The sequence below is a fragment of the Lissotriton vulgaris genome, chromosome 2_1 (genome assembly GCF_964263255.1).
Source record: "Lissotriton vulgaris chromosome 2_1, aLisVul1.2, whole genome shotgun sequence".
In the NCBI taxonomy this organism is placed as follows: domain Eukaryota; kingdom Metazoa; phylum Chordata; class Amphibia; order Caudata; family Salamandridae; genus Lissotriton; species Lissotriton vulgaris.
The window spans coordinates 672,288,666-672,309,984 of record NC_141687.1 but is presented as its reverse complement, the minus strand read 5'-3'; the positions used below and the strand labels follow the sequence as shown (position 1 = coordinate 672,309,984).

The 21,319-nt window shown below is 46.6% G+C and overlaps 1 protein-coding gene across 1 annotated transcript in view; it reads right to left on the bottom strand.

Annotated features, from left to right (window-relative positions):
• Positions 1-21,319, bottom strand: part of TCP11L1 (t-complex 11 like 1) — a 233,844-nt gene that overhangs the window by 165,603 nt on the left and 46,922 nt on the right. The window contains exon 2 of the mRNA XM_086955862.1: positions 836-1,008. Coding sequence (XP_086811988.1) covers positions 836-992 — 157 coding nt within the window. The 5' untranslated portion in view covers positions 993-1,008. The remainder of the gene's footprint in view (positions 1-835; positions 1,009-21,319) is intronic.

Here is a 21,319-nt window from a genome sequence, read left to right as displayed (position 1 = left end):
TTTTTTAAATTGTGACAGAATAGGTTTAAAATGAGGTTTAAGACCAGGTAAACATGTGCAAAAAGATATGCCATTGTCCTAAAAAATATGTTTATGTATGTCAGAATGGCTTTACGGCTGTGTGTAGGAAGTAGTGGATGAAAAGGCTACTTAACATTGTGTTCTATAGGTGGCGAGGAGGCCTGAGGGAGAGTTCGGTTCTTGGAGAGAGTAGACTTGGAGGGAGATCAAGAAGTGTCATGAAGTGGATTCAAGAGAAGCCTGATAGCATCCAAGCTGAGAATGGATGAAAAACTTGGGATTGCCCAAATAATTTCCTATAGGTTCTGAGGGAAAACAAGACTGGCAAGTTCCTATAGGAGAGTCCACAAGCACCATGACTCAAGACACTGGGGCCTATCCACAAAGATAAATTCAGATAAATGTTGAGGGGACTGAATGCAGAAATGTAGAAATGGGAGGGGAGTTTGAGATCCGGACGGATAAAAGAAATAGCCGTTTGGGGAGTGGCCCTAGGACCAGATCACAAGGACTAGAAGCACCCTTGCCAGCATCAAATGACAATCACATGAATAGCTGTCATTTATACTGTTGGAGCCTAGGTACAGAACCGTGCCTCTGTTTCAGAGCCCCAGAAAGAGCTGGAGGGAGAGCATATACCACGGTGTAGAGTGTAAAAAAGGGGCAGTTTGTCATGAAATCAGAGTAAAAATACGCAGGTACAATATTAACAGCTTGCTCTCAGGTTTCTATAACCTCTCTCAACACAGTACATCTTAATGGTAACGTTGGAACAAAACCTTATGGCAACCATTTAAAATGGTCTTATACTTACCCTGAGGTGTATTCCCCCCAAGTGGGCTTGGAGAACTTTGTCTTATCCGCTTGCGGACAGATTCATCAGACATGTCCTGGTTTTCCTTCTGGCTACGGATCTCCGACTCACTTGCTTCTTCTTCATTTGCATTTGGCTTGCCAGGGTCGAGAGGCATTATTTAAGTTCTTGTTCTGAGGAAACAATGCACATGTTTAGATTGAGGAGAGGGCTACACTTCCACTAATCATCCCATCTATGCATAGTAGATCAACAATCAATTATTCATGTCCTATAAACCAAAAATGACCTGCCCAAATCTTCACTCTTGACAAATTTTCATTAAAAGGTAAGAGAAGTCTAGTTATAAATTGATATCCTGTGTGAATCCAGCGACTGCACAAACAGCAACAGTTTCCAATTCAACATTTCACAAAAATATGTCATTGCTGTGTCTTAGTTTCCTTAATTTAGAGGAGTGAAATCAACTATATATTTCAATCAATAAAATTCTTACGGCGTGTGGTATGTGTATTTATGGGTGTGTGGAAGAATGTGAGTATGCAACATGGAATGGTAAATTAAATGACTGCACGTGTGGCAGAGAGTGATCTAGAAGGGCAGCTCGAGTGGCAGTGACTTTCCTGCATGGTGGTCTCTAACTTTAGCCTTGTGCTGTTCCTGTAAGAACTTAAATTCATATTAAATTGGACCATTCTCTAAGTGGAGTATTTCATGAGCAATTTATTTTTGTTGTTTTTGTTTTTACAGTGTTTTATATACCGCGAACTTGACCCGAATCGGGTATCAGAGCGCTTTACATAGTACCAGTTGTGTTACATAAGGACACATTCATTTTTTTGTTAGGCACGGTGAGATTAAGTGATTTGCCCAGAATCACAGGATGTTCAACGTCGTTGCCGAGACTCGAACCAGTTCCCCAGATTCGAGCACGACCGCCCTAGCTGTTAGGCCAACTCCACTCCCCAACTTATACAATTGGCAAAAAGCATGAATGGAGCAGAACAGTTGGAACTAGAAAGGAAAGGATAGGGAGTATCTTGGTGCATCATATAGCGTGTGGCAGCCCAACTTGTTTGAGTAGCCGACCAATTTTCCAATGGCGCTGCATGTTGCATGGCTTTTGAAGTCTGCAGAGGGCAGTGGTGCAACACGGCCCGCATGCAAAAGGATCACACTTTCATTCAGCCCCCATTAATGGCAGGAAACTGGAAGCCTGGCATGTGTTAGGTAATTTTGAATGTTGTACACATGGTTACACTTGCATCAGGTGCCATTTTGGTTTGCGCACTATATGTCTCCAGCAAGGCCCCAGGCAGTGTCTCACTATGCAGCAAGCGTTGGACAAGAAGAGCAAAGTAAAAAAATGTCAGGTGAAGCCAAAGCCTTATTATTACGTAGCAGTATAACTTGTGGGAGCATGTGAAATGTGTTAAACATTTAGCAGGTAGAACTAAATAATACCAGTGAGATAACAAATCTGTTGATCTTGCTGCCACATCACAAAATTAACCCTTGAGAGCATGAGGGGAGAATTAAACATTCATATGTTGTAATTACATGTTCCAATGGAAATAAAAATTCTAGAGTTCATTCAATTTACAAAAGGCATTATCTACTTGACGTCCATCAATTTGGAACTAGTTACTTTGTAATCAAAACCATTGTGGTAATGGTCACTTTCTTTGTTGTTTTAGCTTCTTTTGTTGAATATCAATCAATCAATCATAGCATTTGTAAAGCACACTACATACCTGTGAGGGTCTCAAGGCTCTGGGGGGGGGGGTCTGGGAGGGAACGCTGCTACTGTTCGAAGAGCCAGGTCTTGAGGAGCCTCCTGAAGGTTAGGAGGTCTTCGGTCTGCCGTAGGCCGATGGGTAGGGTGTTCCACGTCTTAGCGGGGAGGTGGGAAAATGATCTGCCCCCGATGGTAACTCTTATTATGCGGGGAACGGTGGCGAGGGCTTGGTCTGCGGATCCTAGCTAGCGGGCGGGGGTGTAGGGGCTGAGTTGGCTGTTGAGGTACGCAGGTCTGGTGTCGTGGAGTGCCTTGTGTGCATGGGTGAGGAGCTTGACTGTTATCCTCTTGTTGATGGGGAGCCAGTCAATGTCTCTCAGGTGGGGTGTGATGTGGCTGCGGTGGGGGATTTCGAGGATCAGGCGTGCGGAGACGTTCTGGATGCGTTGGAGCCGTTTCAGGAGTTTGGCGGGGCTCCTGCGTAGAGTGCGTTGCCGTACTCCAGTCTACTGCTGATGAGGACCTGGGTGACCATCCTTCTTGTTTCCGTGGAGATCCACTTGAAGATCCTGCTAAGCATGCGGAGGGTGTTGAATCAGGAGGAGGAGATGGAGTTGACCTGCTTCGTCATGGAGAGTGTGGAGTCGAGTATGATCCCTAGGATTTGTGCGTGGTCGGTGGGTGTAGGGGGTGTTCCTAGTGCCGTAGGCCACCAGGAGCCGTCCCAGGCTGAGGGGGTGGAACCGAGGATGAGGACCTTCGTCTTGTCCGAGTTCAGCTTCAATTGGCTGTTCCTCATCCAGTCAGAGACGGCCTTCATTCCTTCGTGGAGGTTGGTTTTGGCTGTGTGGGGGTCCTTGGTGAGCGAGAGGATCAGCTGGGTGTTGTCGGCATAGGAGATGATGTTTAGGTCGTTTCTTTGGGCGAGTGGTGCCAAGTAGATGTTGAACAGCATTGGGCTGAGGGATGAGCATTGGAGTACGCCGCAGATGATCTTGGTGGCTTCGGAGTGGAAGGGGGGGTTGGGGGGAGGCAGACGCTCTGGATTCTCCCGGAGAGGAAGGAGGTGGTCCAGTCCAGGTCCTTCTCTTGGATTCTGGCGTCGTGGAGGTGTGCTCTGAGTGTGCGGTGGCAGACTGTGTCGAAAGAGGCTGACCGGTCCAGAAGGATGAGGGCCGTGGTTTCTCCGTTGTCAAGCAGAAACCTGATGTCGCCGGTGGCGGGGGAAGAGGGCAGTTTCCGTGCTGTGGTTGCTGCGGAACCGCGACTGAGACGGGTCAGGGATGTTGTTCTCTTGAGGAAGCTGGTCAGTGGTCCAGTTGTCCATAATATGTTACATGTGCAAGCTCCACTACCATTCCTGTCAAAAGCTGGTTAGCCCACTCCTGAGTGGGAAATCGGAGTGGACTTATTTAAGGTGTGTACTAATGTTTAGAAAAGGGACAATACCCCTCAAAGACAGTTGTACTTATTGAAACATTGCTTTGGGTAGTTGATTTAAGATACTTTATAAATGTGATTTCTCTTGAGAATGTGGATCACTGGACAACGGTGAGAATGGGTACCTTCATTAAAAAGGAGATCAAACGTTTGTCCTGGAATGTGAATGGTTTGGGTAACAAGCTCACAAAGGGGGATAGTATTCCAGTATATGAAACGACATTCACCGTACATAGTCCTTCTGCAAGAGATGCTTTTGAAAGGAAATATAGGTGGGGCCTTGACAAGATGGGGATATAAACGTGTGGCACACTGATGACTGTAGATCAGATTTGGACTGACAATCAAGGTAGATATGTCGCAGTCATGGGGAGCTGGGAGGGTAAAATACTCACACTGGTGTCAGTATATGTCCCGCCGGGCCTTCATGCCTTGGCCTTCAAGGAGATGGGAGATCTCCTGTTCATCCTTCCTGAGAGGTGGCTCGTAATGGGAGGAGACTTCAATTCAATAGTATTGGGACAATTAGATCGTTGTCCCCAGAGGGAGGTGCCACCCTCACGATCACAGATTGATGGTTTCATGGGAGCTATGGGACTGGCTGACGCATGGCGCCTTCTCCACTCTGCTGAGAGGCAGTTTACTTTCCATTCCGGAGCCCACAACTCCCTCTCGAGGACGGACTATATTATCGTGCCGGCAGGTCAGATGGGGCAGATTAAAGAGGCACGCCTCTTGGCAAAGGGTATCTGGACCATTCCCCCATAGGGGCCCTGATGGCGGTAGGAGAATCAAAAGCAGGAAGAATTGCTCCAATAAATCCCCGTTATCTGAGAAACCCGGCAATTTAAGCTAAAATGACAAAAGAAATTAGACATTACTTTCACGAAAATGAAGACTCAGTAGACTCCGCCTTGACGCTCTGGGAAGCCTTTAAAACAGTAGCCAGGGGACAGACGAACTCATTGATCGCCGGGACACAGAAAGAGAAAAACGCACAGCTAACCAGGTTGGAAGCTGACATCCTACAGTTGGAAGGAAAGACATGAGCGGAGTGCTCGGAAGAAGATGAACATTTATTAAAAATAAAAATAAGAGAATACAAAGATCTAGCCACAGACGCAGCACAGGCCCAACACAGAGCTACATTCTGTAGAATCCATGAATTATTAGCCTAGCTGGACCATAGAGAGCAAACTAACAGACTAGTTGTTGAAATAAACAACGAGTAAGACAGTTTAGAGACCACCAGGAAATTGCTGACTAGTTTGCAAACCATTTTAAGCAAATTTATAAGTCCCACGTGGCCTCCACAGAAGAAGAGTCAGAGTCCCCGTTATCAAATATGCCACTACCAATCTTATCACCGGACGATCTTGAGGCACTAGACAGTGAACTCACAATCACGGAAGTTGAGAGGGCTATAGGAGACCTACAAGCCACAAAGAGGATGGGCCCCAATGATGTTCCCATTGAATTGTACAAACTACCCCTTAGTAAAATAGCGCCCCACCTCACCAAGATGCTTCTAGAAAGAGCAGGGGAAGCTTCCCACCGACTAAAGACTAGCCACCATCGTGGTCCTCCACAAGAGTGGTAAACCTAAAAATAAATGTTTCGCTTATAGATCAATATCATTGCTTAATATCTAGGTCGAGATCTTTGCAAAGCTGTGCCCACCTGCCTGCTCCAAGTCATTACAAAACTTGTGCACCTGGATCCGTCAGGTTTCATGCCAGCAAGAAATACCTCTCTTAACCTCTGACATTTGCACGGCGTTCTAAGCAGAACAGATACATTGCGAGAAGATGCAGCAGTGGTGTCCTTAGATGCCACTACTCAATACTATTGAGTGGCCATATATGTATGCTGTCCTCAAAAGAATGGGATTTGGCCCCAAATGTTTAAGCTGGATCCAACTTTCATATGCTGAGCCACATGCACAAGTGGTAGTAAACAACCCAAAATCTCCAACATTTATCCTCTAGATGGGAACCAGGCAGTGCTGTCCCCTATCTCTGTTGCTCTTCGCTCGGATGCTGAAGCCGCTGGCATTATGGATACGGAGAGATCCCATCATGAGGGGCCTAAGATGGTCGGAGGGATGGGAGGATCGCATCTCATTGTATGCTGTTGACATACTGCTGTACTTGGCCTCACGGAGAGCCTCGATAAATAGAGCACTTCACATTTTCACCAATTTTGGGAAATATTGCGGTTTTACCATAAACAGTAATAAACTAATCATATACGTGCTATAAGGTAGAGTCCCCCCCCACCCCAAAACTGTGAAAGTAGAGACATATGAGGGTTTCTGGTACCTGGGTATATATGTCACCAAACACCTTGCATTATATTATGAGCGGAACGTCCTGCGCCTGCTGCAGCGGCTCAGAAGCAATGTCAAACACAGGAAGTCTCTACCTTTGTCCTTACAGGGCAGAGTCGCATTATTTAAGATGTCTCTGCCACATTTTCTATATATATTACAAAATTCGCGTATCCGGTTCGCACTTATTACTTCAAGGCCATTGAAAGGGAGCAGAGAGAGCTCCTGTGGGAGGAGAGACAGCCCCATATAGCGACTCAAAAGTTAATAAGGGGATGGTACGACGGTGTTATAGGACTGCCGGATGACGGAGGTACTATTGGGCAGCATATCTAGCAGCAATAAATCAAGGCATATATAGACCCCACGATGACCCTGGATGTATATGGACCAATGACTTCTCCCAGATGGTAATTATACCAGAGCACTATATTCAAATCGAGCAAAATTACATTTGACGGGCCCCACCGATCATGCAGTCCGGATATGGCATACTGCAAAAAAAAGCATGGGAGGGGCAGGAAAGACCACACAGATGACCTCCCGTGGGACACAAATAGATTCGACACACTGAGAAACACTAGGGGCTTTGACTGATGGGACATGATTGGAATTTCAAAGGTGGGGGATCTATGGAAAAAAGGAGAAGTGGTTCCCTTTGCGCAGCTGCAAAAGGAATTTGAACTTGCAGACAGAATATTTCAGATACCTACAAATAAGACATGCTCTGCAAGCAGTCATTCCAAAGGGGGAATCTCTTGTAGAATCCACCCTGCTGGAGGATAGAATCCTCAATGGATACATGCCCTAAAAAAGTAATTTTGTTGCCGTATCAGAAATTGATTGAGAATGTGGATCACGTTGAATGTTTATTAAGTAGCTGAAGCGGATACAGTAATGGTATGGGAGGAAAATAAATACGGTACCTTAATATTAGAAATTTAATTTTAGGAGCCAGAGAAAAGGGGAAACAATGGATCAAAACAATGGATCAACAGACGACGTGCTGAAGGCTGGCTCCATAACCTGTGATTTCAAACATTAAGGTAAAAGTCATGCCTGATCAGGTTTTATGAAGGCCTTGAAGGTTCAGGAGAGACATTGGGCAGACAGACAGTGGGCAGGTGCAAAGATTACTCTACAAAGGGCTATTAAAGTGGATAGAAGACTTGAATTACCTAAAAAATGTGTGCAGTAAGTGCTTAATGATATTGGCAGGAACATAAATGTTGTAAAAAGGAAAACAATGAGGAAAAACGGGAGAGAATAGACAAATTATTCGAAATTTGGAAGCAATACATCGAAGAGGAAGGATTGCTGTTATAGATATGGTAGCTGAAATCATTTAGCCAATGCCAGAAATTGTCCAGCTATTGACAAAATTTGCAACTGCTGCACGAAAAAGATACATTTTTGTAGGGTCTGTTAGGAAACAAGAAAAAGTATGATTGTATGGTCAATACTTAGGAGGATCAGATTGAGGATGATGGGCAGGGCTTTAAGTCTCAAAGGGGCGTGTCCAATGTAATTAAGGGTGTGGCTTAAAAACGCAAACTAAAAATCTGTGCTTAGCATAGTGAGCCGCCCAACTTTATGTATGGTATGCCACCATTGCAAATTAGTATATAATGATATTCATCCAGGAAGCTACAGTAATCACAAAATTGATCTGGAGTTCTTTATTTTATTCAAAAAGTTCTTTAAATGGAGAAGGAAGAGGGGTAGAATTTTATGGCTATCAAAGGGGAATCAATTTTGGGTTAGCATCAAAAGGAAACGTTTGGTATAAGGTTGGACCTACCTTAGGATAGATTGCCTGTATGTGTTGTGGGTGGAGATGGTGGACAGTGATTTTCATGACTGGAGGTACAAGCAACTAGAAAAGGAATTCTGCAATATGTTTTACAGTGAGTTAAGCAAACGTAAAGGATTCAACCGCATATTAATTTGCAAAGACTGCATCTTGTCAGACCTAAGCTGAAGAATATTTTGCAGGACTTATATGACAAAGATGTAATAGAACCCATTTGGAGCTCGGACCAGTTTTCCTGATGGAAATTTCATTGAAGATCTCAGGGGAATTAAGGTTTTGCATTGATGTACGAAGCCTCAATGAAGTGATGTGGGTGGGTAGTTTTTCACTTCCGAATTTGCAGTATTCATATTGGGAGCCATAGTCTAGAGTCTATCACCAAATCGAACTAGAGTAAGCATCTTGACATTTTACAGCCTTCATCATCCGGGAGGGGGCATTCAATAAAAGAGGATGAATTTCAGACTTGAAAGTGCAGCAGCTGTATTCCAGAGACTGATGCCCTAAAATAGTAGATGGGCTACAGGTTGCAAAAATCTTCCAGGACAACATTTTTTGTTTGCAAAGAGCAGTGAAGAACATAATATCTGAAGCATTATTAGCAATCCAAGAGTGGGGTGGATCATCAAGAAAAGTAAATATAAATTTGATCAAAATAAAGTGGGGTATTTTTGGCACAAGATATCTCAGGATGACAGTCAGCCCAAAATGTTGCATGTGAAAGCAATTACCATGACTACACATAGAGGGCAATGATGGTCATTTCTGGGATCAGAGTTTTACTGTAGGTTCATTGAAAACTAATGATGTACGGTTGAGCCTATGTACAGATTGACAAACAAAAATGCTCGGTTCTTGTTGGGGTCTGACTAGAACAAGTGTTTCAGAGCATCAAATCTGGAATTGTTGGGGCACAATAATTGTAAACGTTATACTGGACAATGACTGCGTTGAGGCATTGGCTAGGTCTAGTTTTGGGTTGACAGCAGCGCTCATGTAAAAGGATAATTCGGGGGGAGTGGTCTGGCCACGCAGGAGATGGCCGCCTGAGGGACGAGCTCCGCCGTGGGACGGACCCTTGAAGGGATATTCCCACTTACCTCTACAGTCTTTTTTCTTGTGCCGCTGCCGCTGGAGAACATGCAGAGGGTCCCGGTGGCTTTCATTTTCGAGGAGACGGCGCATTGCCGCGTTCCCGCCAGCCGGTGAGGTGTTTGCCCTGCTCCATCCTGTTGCCGCATTTCGGGCGCTACGTGCCGATTTGGGCTGCACGTGTTCACTACACAGGACCGCGCCTCCTCACATATTGCGCATGCCTGGAGTAACGACGCCTCCTCCTACTGTTGTAGAGAGAGGTGTCTCTTGACACTGCCGCCAATGTTTTTTTTTTCTCCTATCTGAAGTGAAACCGAAACAGTACACTTCAGATTATTCTACAAAACAGCGCTTTCTACTGATGACGCAGCTCCTCAGCCTTATTTCACTCCCTGTCTCAAAGGCTGTGTTCCCTGTTCCCAGTCACTTTGGATTATTCCAGCACAAAATACTTTTTGGAGAGCACAATTTGATTATATTTACTGTTTTTTCTTCGTCAAAGACAATCTCCTCATTGTATTGACGTCGAGCAGACACTTACATTGCTTCCACAGGACGAATTGTTTTCCACGCTCTTAGAAGCAGTGTCATTCTCCTTCAAGGAATTTGTTTTGTTGCTTCACAACATGGCCATGAGTATTTCCTCATGATAGTGAAATATGTAATAACATTCCTGGAATGTCTTTATTTTTTGTTTGAGCCAGTTTTTTCCTGCGATGTATTTAATTATTATGTCCTTCACTCCATTTACACTATATTTGTTTACTCAAAATGGAGACATGTGTGATAAGTACCGTTGATAAAGGTGCTGTTCTCTCTTCATTGTGGTTATTATGACACGCAATGCCTTGTGTTCGCGTAATGAGACAATATTTGTGACAGGGCTAGTTTTCTAGTCATATTATCAGTGTGCTTTTTGCAGCTTTTGCATTCAGTCATAGATTGTAGGCCTTTATTCACTGAACTGTAGCAATTTATATTAGCGTACTAGCTGTAGTAGAGTGCCTGTTGTTTATCCCTCTTTAGTGGTGTACCCCTTTCCTCCACATTTATTTCTTGTAGCAATTTTCATAATTGTTTCCACGTGTAATACTTACCCAGCTCTGTTTTCGACATAGCACTCTGTATAGTACTGCCTCCTTATCTCTTGCCACCTATTGAAAAGCGCTCTCACTATTGCTTCCTACCACGCTACTACATCAATCCGCTTCTGTAGAACGTCTGTGAAGCGAAGACTACAAATGTCTTCCAACAAGAACGGCAACAACCCACCCAAGCAACCACTCTTTGCTGAGGTTTTAAAACAACCTACTATTATACCAATGAAAGGGAGTCTGTCGTCATCATTGAACCTGCCCCAAATTTCATCATCCCATAAGGACCAATCATTGGCAGACACTATGCAAAGAATTTTACAGGAACTTTCTGGGGTCAATCGTCGACTAGAAGGTAGTTCTTAAGTTCAGTGGGGTCCGCTGTAGGTTTCTTCAAGAGGGCGCTGAGTTCGGCGTTTTTCCAGCTTTCCGGGAAGGTGGCGGAGTTGAAGGAGCAGTTAATGACGTCTCGGAGATGGGGTGCGATAATATAGTCTGCTTTGTTGAAAATGTGGATGGGACACAGGCCGGTTGGTGATCCTGAGTGGATGGTGTTCATCAGGCGGATGGTGTCTTCAGTGGTGATCGGGTTCCAGGCGTAAAGGTTGTTGGAGGTGCGTTTTATTTCGGAGGTAGGTGGGGTGGGCTGGTCTCCAAAGCTGTTATGTATGTCGGCGATTTTGTTGTGGGAGAACGAGGCTAGAGAGTCGCAGAGGTCTTGGGATGGAGTGCTGTCGTTTGTGCCGGCGGTGGGGTTGGTAAACTCTTTGACGATGTTGATTCGTTCTTTGCTGTTGTGGGCGTTGTTGTCGAGGCGATCCTTGAATGCTGATTTCTTGGTGGATCGGATCAGTTAGTGGTGTTTGCGGGTGGCGTTCTTGAAGGTGGTCATGTTGTCAGTGGTTGGGTTTTTTCGCCAGGCTTTCTCGAGGGTGCAACAGGTCTTCTTGGATTTCTTAAGGGCATCATTAAACCAGGGGGCTTTTTTGGTGCCTTGTTTGATTTGATGGTTTTTCAGGGGTGCTAATTCGTCAGCGCTGAGGGTAATCCATTGTGTGAGGTTGGTGGCTGCTTGGTTTGGGTTCGATGATTTTGCAGGAGGGTTTTGGTGGAGCGATGTGAAGAGCTGTTCGGTGGTAATTTTACTCCAGTTTCTCCGGGGAATAGGTTGTGGGTAGTGGTCTTTTTGTAGTTGAAGTGAACGCAGCTGTGGTCCGTCCAATGGAGGGCTGAGGTGTGATTAAAGGAGATGTGCTTGCTAGAGGTGAAGATTGGGTCGAGCGTGTGTCCGGCAAGGTGGGTGGGGGTGTCGACAAGTTGTTTGAGTCCGAGATTGGCGAGTTTGTCCAAAAGGGTGGTGGTGTTGCTGTCGTTGTTCTTTTCCAGGTGGAAGTTGAGGTCTCCCAGTAAGATCTCGGAGGGGAGGGCGTGAGGGCTGATGAAGTCAGTGATGTCTTCGCTGAATTGTGTGCGGGGTCCGGGTGGTCTATAGATGAGGGTGCCTCTGAGTGTGGTCTTAGGGTCGGTGTGAATCTGGAAGTGAAGGTGTTCGGCGGTTGTGAGGTTGTCATCGGAAATGGTCGTGATGCGGACGGTGTTCTTATGAACGATGGCGATGCCTCCTCCTGTTTGGTTGAGGCGGTCCTTTCGGATGATCTTGTAACCATCCGGAATGGCTATGGCGATGTCGGGCGCTGAAGAGGCGTTCATCCAGGTTTCTGTGAGAAAGGCGACGTCCGGCGATGTGGTGTCGAGTAGGTTCCAAAGTTCAATGGCGTGTCTGTGAACCGAGCGGGTGTTGAGTAGTATGCACTTTAGGTGGTTAGTGTCGGAGCTCTGTTTGGAGTCTTTAGATTTGGTGTGGGACCTGATGTAGTCGAACTTGCAGGAGTGGCAGGTGAAGGGTCCATGTGTGTGTGTCCTGGGGCGGCTTGGTAACAGTTTGGGAGTTGGCCGGGGTTAAGTGCTGAGAGGGTTGCGGCATCGCACGTTATGCGGGAGGAGTGGGCTATGCGGGGGCCAGGGGGTCTGGCGCTGGGCGCGGTCTAGGCGCGGACAAGCGTAGACGGGCTTACCTTTGGCGCACCTCGGGCGCGCATGGGGCGCGTCCCTGCGCGTGAACGCTGCGCGCAAATGCATCTGTCATAAGAGGATGGTGGAGGGGGGGCGGAGCGAGGGAGGAGCAGCTGGGAGGCGGGAGCGGGGTGGAGAGCCGGGCTGGGAGGCATAATAACAAACAACAAAATGGCAGCAAGCCAAAAAGCGAAGCAGGACGAGTTTGGGGCACAGCCTCAGCAAACGCGAACAAATGGGCAAGCAGTAATGGCACAATCAGGCACCAACAACGCAAGCAGGCAAGCGAGCAACACACAATGCAGAATAAATTAAATAACAATCTACTAGTCAAGCGCAACGAAAACTCTACAGTCAGGCACAAAAAGTTGGGCAGTCAGGCAGTATAGCGCTACAATAGTAGTTTAGGCAGGCACAAATAGTTCAGCGGTCTGGCAATGTAGCGCTACGATACCACAGATCGGAGCAGGGAGCAGCGTGGGGAGCGACCGCTTCTGAAGAACTCAGAACGGTCACCTATCCTTCTGTCGTCTTTCTCTATCCACTTTCTTAAATCTTAATTTACTCACATATCTCTATTTTCTCTGCTGTTTATATTTCTCTTTCATCAGTTTCTTATACTCTTCTTCTTTTGTCATTTGTTCACCAGAGTAACACTCCTCTCCCGCCGATTGTGCGCCGAAGGCGCGCCAAAGGTAAGCCCGTCTACGCCCGTCCGCGCCTCGACCGCGCCCAGTGCCAGGACCCCTGGCCCCCGCCGAAGCAAGACGACCCGACGGACCTACGACGCCGCAACACTCATCGCACTCAACACCGGCCGAACCCCGGGATGCTACCGAGCCGCCCCGAGACGCACCCACGGACCCTTCAGCTGCCACGCCGGCAAGTTCACCTGCATCCGGACCTGCCCGGCACCAGCACCGGCCAAGCCGAACACCAGCAGCAACCACCTCAAGTGCATCCTGCTCAACACCCGCTCCGTCCACAGACACGCCATTGAACTCTGGAACCTCCTAGACACCACAGCCCCTGACGTTGCCTTCATCACGGAGACCTGGATGAACGCCTCTTCAGCGCCCGCCATCGCCATCCCAGAGGGCTACAAGATCACCCGGAGGGACCGCACCGCCAACCAGATGGGAGGAGGCATCGCCATCATCCACAGGAACACCATCCGAATCACGACTAGCACCGACAACACCCTCACAACCGCCAAACACCTGCACTTCCAGATCCACACCGACCCGAAGACCACCCTCAGAGGCACCCTGATCTACCGACCCCCGGGACCACGCACTCAATTCAGCGAGGACATCGCCGACTTCGTCAGCCCGCATGCCCTCCACTCCGCTGACTACATCCTCCTAGGGGACCTCAACTTCCACCTGGAGAACAACAACGACCGCAACACCAGCACCCTGCTCGACAACCTCGCCAACCTTGGACTCAAGCAACTGGTGAACACCCCCACCCACCTCGCCGGACACACACTCGACGCCGTCTTCTCATCCAGCAAAGACATCGCCTTCAGCCACGCCACGGAACTCCACTGGACAGACCACAGCTGCGTCCACTTCACCTTCAGAAGAACGACGATCCACCACCACCAGCAACAGGTTGCCCGAAGAAACTGGAACAAGATCACAGCCGACCAGCTCGCCGCTTCCCTGAGCCAGCACCCTCCTGCCAGCTCAGCGAACCCCAGCCAGGCCGCCGACAACCTCACAAAGTGGATCAGCAACTGGGCGGACGAACTCGCCCCTCTGAGGACCCCGCCCAGCAGACCCGGCAGCAAGAAAGCCCCATGGTTCACCGACGAACTCAAGAGCTCCAAGAAGAACTGCCGAGCCCTCGAGAAAGTCTGGAGAAAGGAACCTACACCGGACAACATGACCGCCCTCAAACTCGCCACCCGGAAGCACCACCAACTGATCCGCACCGCCAAGAAAACTGCATTCAAGGACCGGCTGGACAACAACGCACACAACTGCAAGGAACTCTTCAACATCGTGAAAGAGCTCTCCAACCCCAACGCCGGAAACAACGACATCACCCCTTCGCAGGACCTCTGCAACTCCCTCGCCTCCTACTTCCACAACAAGATCGCGGACATACACAACAGCTTCAGCACCCATCCGACGCACGCCACAACCACAGCAACGCCGCCCACCACCACCATCCGAGCCTGGACTCCGATCAGCACCGATGACACCGTCCGCATGATGAAATCCGTCCACTCCGGATCTCCGACTGACCCCTGCCCTCACCACGTCTTCAACAAGGCCGACGCTGTCATCGCACCCCACCTGCGGGACATTATCAACACCTCCTTCGACACCGCCACCTTCCCCGAGAGCTGGAAGCACGCCGAACTCAGCGCTCTACTCAAGAAACCTACAGCAGACCCCACCGAACTCAAGAACTACCGCCCCCATCTCGCTACTCCCGTTTCCAGCCAAAGTCATCGAGAAGACCGTCAACAAACAGCTGGCCGCCTTCCTCGAGACGAACGGATCCCTCGACCCCTCGCAGTCCGGCTTCCGAGCCAACCACAGCACCGAGACCGCCCTCATCGCCGCCTCCGACGACATCCGAGCCCTGATGGACAACGGAGAAACAGCGGCCCTCATCCTCCTAGACCTCTCCGCGGCCTTCGACACCGTCTGCCACCGCACCCTAGTGCAGCGCCTCAGCAACGTCGGAGTCCAGGAGAAGGTACTGGAATGGATCGTCTCCTTCCTCGACGGAAGAACACAGAGAGTCCGCCTGCCACCGTACAAGTCAGAGGCCACCGAAGTCATCTGCGGCGTCCCTCAAGGATCCTCGCTGAGCCCTACCCTCTTTTTTTTTTTAATTAATTATGTGCTTATATAGCGCAGGACTCACTCCCGAAGGGGTACCTCCGCGCTTCGACCGCTGCGAAACCCTTCCTGGCTTCCCTGAGAGATGGTCCCTTAATGGGTATCTCCAGGGTGAGACCAGGCATCCCCGGCGGTCTGGTGGGGCCGTTAGTGAAGATGAGGCAAGCTAGTGCCCAGAGTTGCCGAGTGTGATCACTGATCAAAGTGGGCACCGAGGCGAGAGAATTATCGCGTCCGCTGACCCTGGTCCGGAAACCTGCCGCGTCGGGAATCGAACCCTGGTCCCGGGCCGTCCTCTGCTCTCGGGTCTGCCGCCTCTAACCAGTGAGCCACACTACTTCAACGTCTACATGAGCCCCCTCGCGGCCATCGCACGCCAACACAACCTCAACATAATCTCCTACGCCGACGACACCCAGCTGATCCTCTCCCTGACCAACGACCCCGCCGCCGCCAGAGCCAACCTGCACGAAGGGATGAAGGAGGTAGCCGAGTGGATGACGACCAGCCGCCTGAAACTGAACTCAGACAAGACGGAGGTCCTCATCCTGGGCTCCACACCCACCGCCTGGGACGACTCCTGGTGGCCCCCCGCCCTGGGCACCGCACCCAAACCGACAAACCACGCACGCAACCTGGGCTTCATCCTGGACTCCTCCCTCTCCATGACCAGGCAAGTCAACGCCGTCTCCTCAGCGTGCTTCAACATCCTGCGCATGCTACGGAAGATCTCTGGTGGATCCCCACGGAGACCAGGAAGACCGTCACCCAGGCCCTCGTCACGGCAACGCCCTCTACGCCGGAACCACCGCCAAGCTCCAGAAGAGACTCCAGCGGATCCAGAACGCCTCAGTCAGACTCATCCTCGACATCCCACGAAACAGCCACATCTCCGGACACCTGAGAGACCTACATTGGCTCCCCGTCAACAAAAGAATCACCTTCCGTCTCCTCACCCACGCACACAAAGCCCTACACGATCAAGGCCCGAGCTACCTCAACAAACGAATCAACTTCTACGCTCCCAAACGTCACCTCCGCTCAGCCAGCCGCGCTCTCGCCACCGTCCCAAGCATCCGTAGAGCGACAACAGGAGGAAGGTCCTTCTCCTACCTGGCCGCCAAGACCTGGAACTCCCTCCCGGCCGACCTGCGCCTGACCCAAGACCACCTCTCCTTCAGGAAGAAGCTCAAGACCTGGCTGTTCGAGCAGTAACGGCACCCCCCCCCCCCCCCCTAAGCGCCTTGAGACCCAACGGGTAAGTAGTGCGCTCTATAAATGTCACTGATTGATTGATTGATTATTCTCTCCTGTATATCTTTCCCTCTCCCTTTCCTCTACTCCACTTTGAAAGTTTTGTAACATGTCTTCTACCCATCCTTTAACAGTAGTACATGGAATGTACATGGTCTTACCCATTACATTAAATGAAAGAAAGTTCTCTCATACTTGCACTCCAAACATGTGGACATAGCTTTATTGCAGGAAACACATTTAGACGAAAGTGAATCTAATAAACTCAGTAGAGACTGTGTTGGGAAGGTTATTCATAGTAGCATTTCCAAGAATGATCCTGCCAACCCTAATCCTGTGTGTAAATGTGGATTAGCTATTCTTTTTCGAAAATCACTTCCTTTCACGATTTCCAAAACATGGTCTGACCCAGATGGTCGCTATGTTTTCGCTAAGATACGAATTGGGAATTCTTTCATTTGCCTTGGTTCCATATACGCTCCAATTGGTACTAAAAAACAGTTCTTTCTCCGTTTGATTCGTCTTCTTACATAGATCAATGCTTCTCAATATCTCATTGGAGGAGATTGGAACTTGGTTCAAGACCCTATCCTTGACAAGACAGGCCGATTTGACAATGTCAACGCTGCGGATAGAGCTATCTTGCAAGATATTCTTTCTGACATTGGTTTAATTGATCATTGGCGACTCAGTCATCCACAGGATAAAGAGTATACATTCTTTTCTTCCCTACATGGTACATTTTCTCTTTTAGATCGTTTTCTTTTGGCACATAACGCAATCCAATTAGTCACAAATTCACAAATCTTGGAAGCCGCCATTTCTGACCATTCTCCTGTTCTTATCTCTCTTGATTTAGGTCTATCTAGACCAGGACGCAAGCCATGGAGAATGAGCTTACAAAAGTATAAAACCCCAACAGGTAAACTTCTTTTGCAATCTCATTTTCATGATTATCTCGCTATTAATGAGTCTTCAGTCTCTTCCAAGAGAACAGTTTGGGCAGCAGCTAAAGCTACTATTAAAGGACAGTTAATGCGAGATGCTGCTCTTCATAACAAAAATAATGCTGCAAAGCAAACAGAATTCGAACGAGACATTCAACATTATTCTCACCTATATATATATATATATATATATATATCTCTCTTAACAGTCTTTTTACATCTAAGGCTGAATATGCATTACAAAAGATGAAAGGGAGACATTATGAATAAGGAGAAAAAGCTGGGCGACTATTGGCCGCTCAATTGCGTCAGAGAGGCTGCTATGGCAATTCCAGCTATTAAGTCCACTCAGGGTGACATACTTACCAGACCTCAAGAAATTGTTGAAGAATTTGCTTCCTTTTATCGATCTTTATATTCCCCAACTGATCAACTCGATTTGAGTAAAATGTCCACCTTCTTAGATCAGGTACATCTTCCACGACTTTCTGAAGAGGCAGAGTTTTACTTGATGGCAATATCACAAGAGATGAGATTTCTTCAGCTATCGCTGCTTTGCCGTATCATAAGGCCTCAGGAGAGGATGGATTTTATAAATGTGCTGGTCAGAGCATGATAGATACTTTACATGCGGCCTTCTTAGAAGCTGATAAAGAATCCTCCTTCGGATCCCTTTCTAATAAAGCAATTATAGCTGTTTTGCCAAAACCAGGTAGAGATCCCTTACTATGTGGAAGTTATCTCGCTATATCTCTTTTGAACTCTGATATCAAGATCTTAGCTAGTATTCTTGCCTCCCGTCTTCGTAAAGTATTACCTTCTTTAATCCATAATTCCCAAGTGGGTTTTGTTCCGGGGCGTTCCTTCCGGAATCATCTCCGTACTTTGTCTCATACCTTAAGGTCGGTTAAACATCTGCCAAAAGGTGCTTTGGTTCTTTCGCTTGTTGCTGAAAAAGCGTTTGATCACATTGAATGGGAATATCTTTTTACTATAATGCAACTATTTGGTTTGGGCAACCAATTTTTAATAAGGTATGTTTACTATCTAAGTCAATTGTGGGGGCTTCTTATCTACTCCTTTTCCTATTCGCAGAGGTACGTGACAAGGTTGTCCTTTGTCCCCTCTTATCTTTCTCTTGGCAATGAAACATTTGGCTGCGACGATCCGACAATCTAATGATGTTGCAGGTGTTCCTCTTCAAATTTACTTATATGCTGATGATATTCTCCTTACACTTACTGATCTTCCACGTTCTCTTCCAGTCCTTCTTCAAATTATTACTGACTTCTCTTCCTTTTCAGGATATAAGATAAATTGGGATAAAAGTGAAGCGCTACCTATTTTAATTGGTACCAAGAAGTAAGCAATTTCTGGATTCCCTTTTCATTGGCATCCTTCACGTCTTAAGTACTTAGGAATATTGATTAATAGAGGATTGGATAATATGGTCACAGATAATTTGACTCCTTTATTTACACAGATGCAGAGGGACTTTGACAAATGGAGAGCTTTGGGATTATCTTTTTGGGGAAGGGTTCAAGCAATTAAAATGGTTACTTTACCGAGATTCCTTTATGCTCTAGGTATGCTCCCTCTCCAAATTACTTTAGGTAGCCTTCGATCCATTGACTCCAAGATCAAACTTTTTATTTGGGGTATAACCAAACCACGTCTTGCTGCTACTAAATTAAAAGATCATCAGTTACATGGAGGTATGGGTCTTCCCTCTATTGAGCACTATTCACTTGCCCTACATATCTCTCAAATCTCATATTTTCTCCCCAAATCTAAAGATGTTCCACATTGGGTATCAATCGAACGTCATCTTCTCACTCAAGATTCGCGAGTATCCCTCTTATATGGTAGTGGAACTAGTTCTTCTGATTCTAAAAATCCTATTTTATCTGCAATGCATAAATCTTGGCAGAGGGGTCATCATATATTAAACTCTAACTCACGCATTCACATTAAAGCTCCTCTATGGAACAATTCAGCTATTCGTATTGGTGGACATATCTTGTCTTGGCCCTTATGGAAGGAGGATGGTATTTATTCTACAGATCAACTCCTCCATGAGGGAGATTTCAAACCTTTCTCCCAATTATGTGAGGAATTTCATTTACCACTTTTACAATCCTCTAAATACATCCAACTTCAACAATGTCTTAAAAAACACCTAGGTTCTCCTTAATGGTTGCTTCAGCTATTGCCATTTTATCTTATTTACAATTGTGGGGAACTTGTAAACGAGTGACTTCTGGTCTCTATAAAACATTTCTGCATCCTCTCTTTTCACAGCCCCTTTCACATTCCCTTCAGATTAAATGGCAATCCCGTTTATCTATTATATGCTCCAACATTCAATGGGATCAAATTTTAAAGGGATTACATAAAGGTGTTCGGGAAGCTCGTCTTTAATTCTGTATCTTTAAAATCCTCCATGAATGGCACTGGTCTCCTGTTAAGCTATATCAAGCTAAGTTATTATCGCATGCCTCTTGTTGGAGATGTTCTGCTCCTGGTTGTGACATAACGCACATCAATTGTGAATGTTCCTATACCAGACCCTTCTGGTCTTTTGTGGGGAAAACATTGAACTCTACTATGTCATTAACTTTGCCTCTTACATCTGCCACCATTATCCTACATGATTTTCGCGATTTCCCAAATCTTTCTAAGCCACAAACTCGCCTTCTTCATACTGCTCTGGCCACAGCCAAGATTTGCATTTTACGTCATTGGAAATCTCCCTCAGCTCCTTCTCAGGAAGAATGGTTGGTGGCAATGCTGCAAACAGCTTTACATGAGCGCACAATTTACAAGCTTCAAGACCAAGCTGCGATTTTTCTTCAAACCTGGTCCCCTTTTTTTTTTAGAAACTACGGTAATTGATGACTCCACACTTACTCCCTCTTCTTCTGCATAAGTTACACTTCCTTAATTTATATTTCTGTTGTCTTCTTCTCCATTATACTACTTCGGCTATTCTTTTTCCTTCCCTTTTTCTTCCTACTGTTCATTTCCTCTCTCCTGTTACTCTGGTGACTCCCCCTCTTTTTTTCTTCTTTTTCCTCTCTCATTCTTTCTCTCTTTTTTACTCTTTCTCTTTAATTTTTCTTACTCTTTTTTTTCTTCCTGCTTTTACATTTGATCTACTGTGTATAAGGTTTATTATATTACTATATTTTCTCATTACATTGATATTTACTATGTATCTTATTGAATAACTTAATAATAAATTTCAACACAAAGGATAATTCAGAAGCATGGATGGAGGCATATGTTAGTGATCCTTATGAAGAACAGAGATAAATATTCTAATATAGAGCAAGAAATAGTAGCATGCAATCGGGCTGCTGAATATTCAGGATCCATCTTTGGGGATTATTTTGGTCACCAACAACAAGCTGGTGGGGAGTATTTTACCTTTAGGTGAAGAAATAGTGTTGTCACCAAGGTTGGCAAGACTACTGTAAAAGTTACAGGTATACCATTACAAGACAAAGCAGATACCAGGGAGGGTCAAAGGATAGGCATATGTATTGTCTAGAGTACTTTTCGGTTCAAACTACGCCATTAAGGTGGAACAAAAAAGTGAAGTTACAGTTGCATATGTGGATGTAATAGAGAAGTCCAGAGGACATCATATCAGGGCTCTGACTAAAGAAGTTTAGTTGAGGGAGGTAATGTTTAGTTGAGGGAGGTAATGCAGAATGCCGCTGCATATGACATGAAGGTATATTTGTAGAGTGGATAGCCAGAGAACAGATGCTTTCAAGGTGATTGCTGAACCAATGGCAAGGTGAATGAAGAATTAATGGTGAGCAATGAGATTGT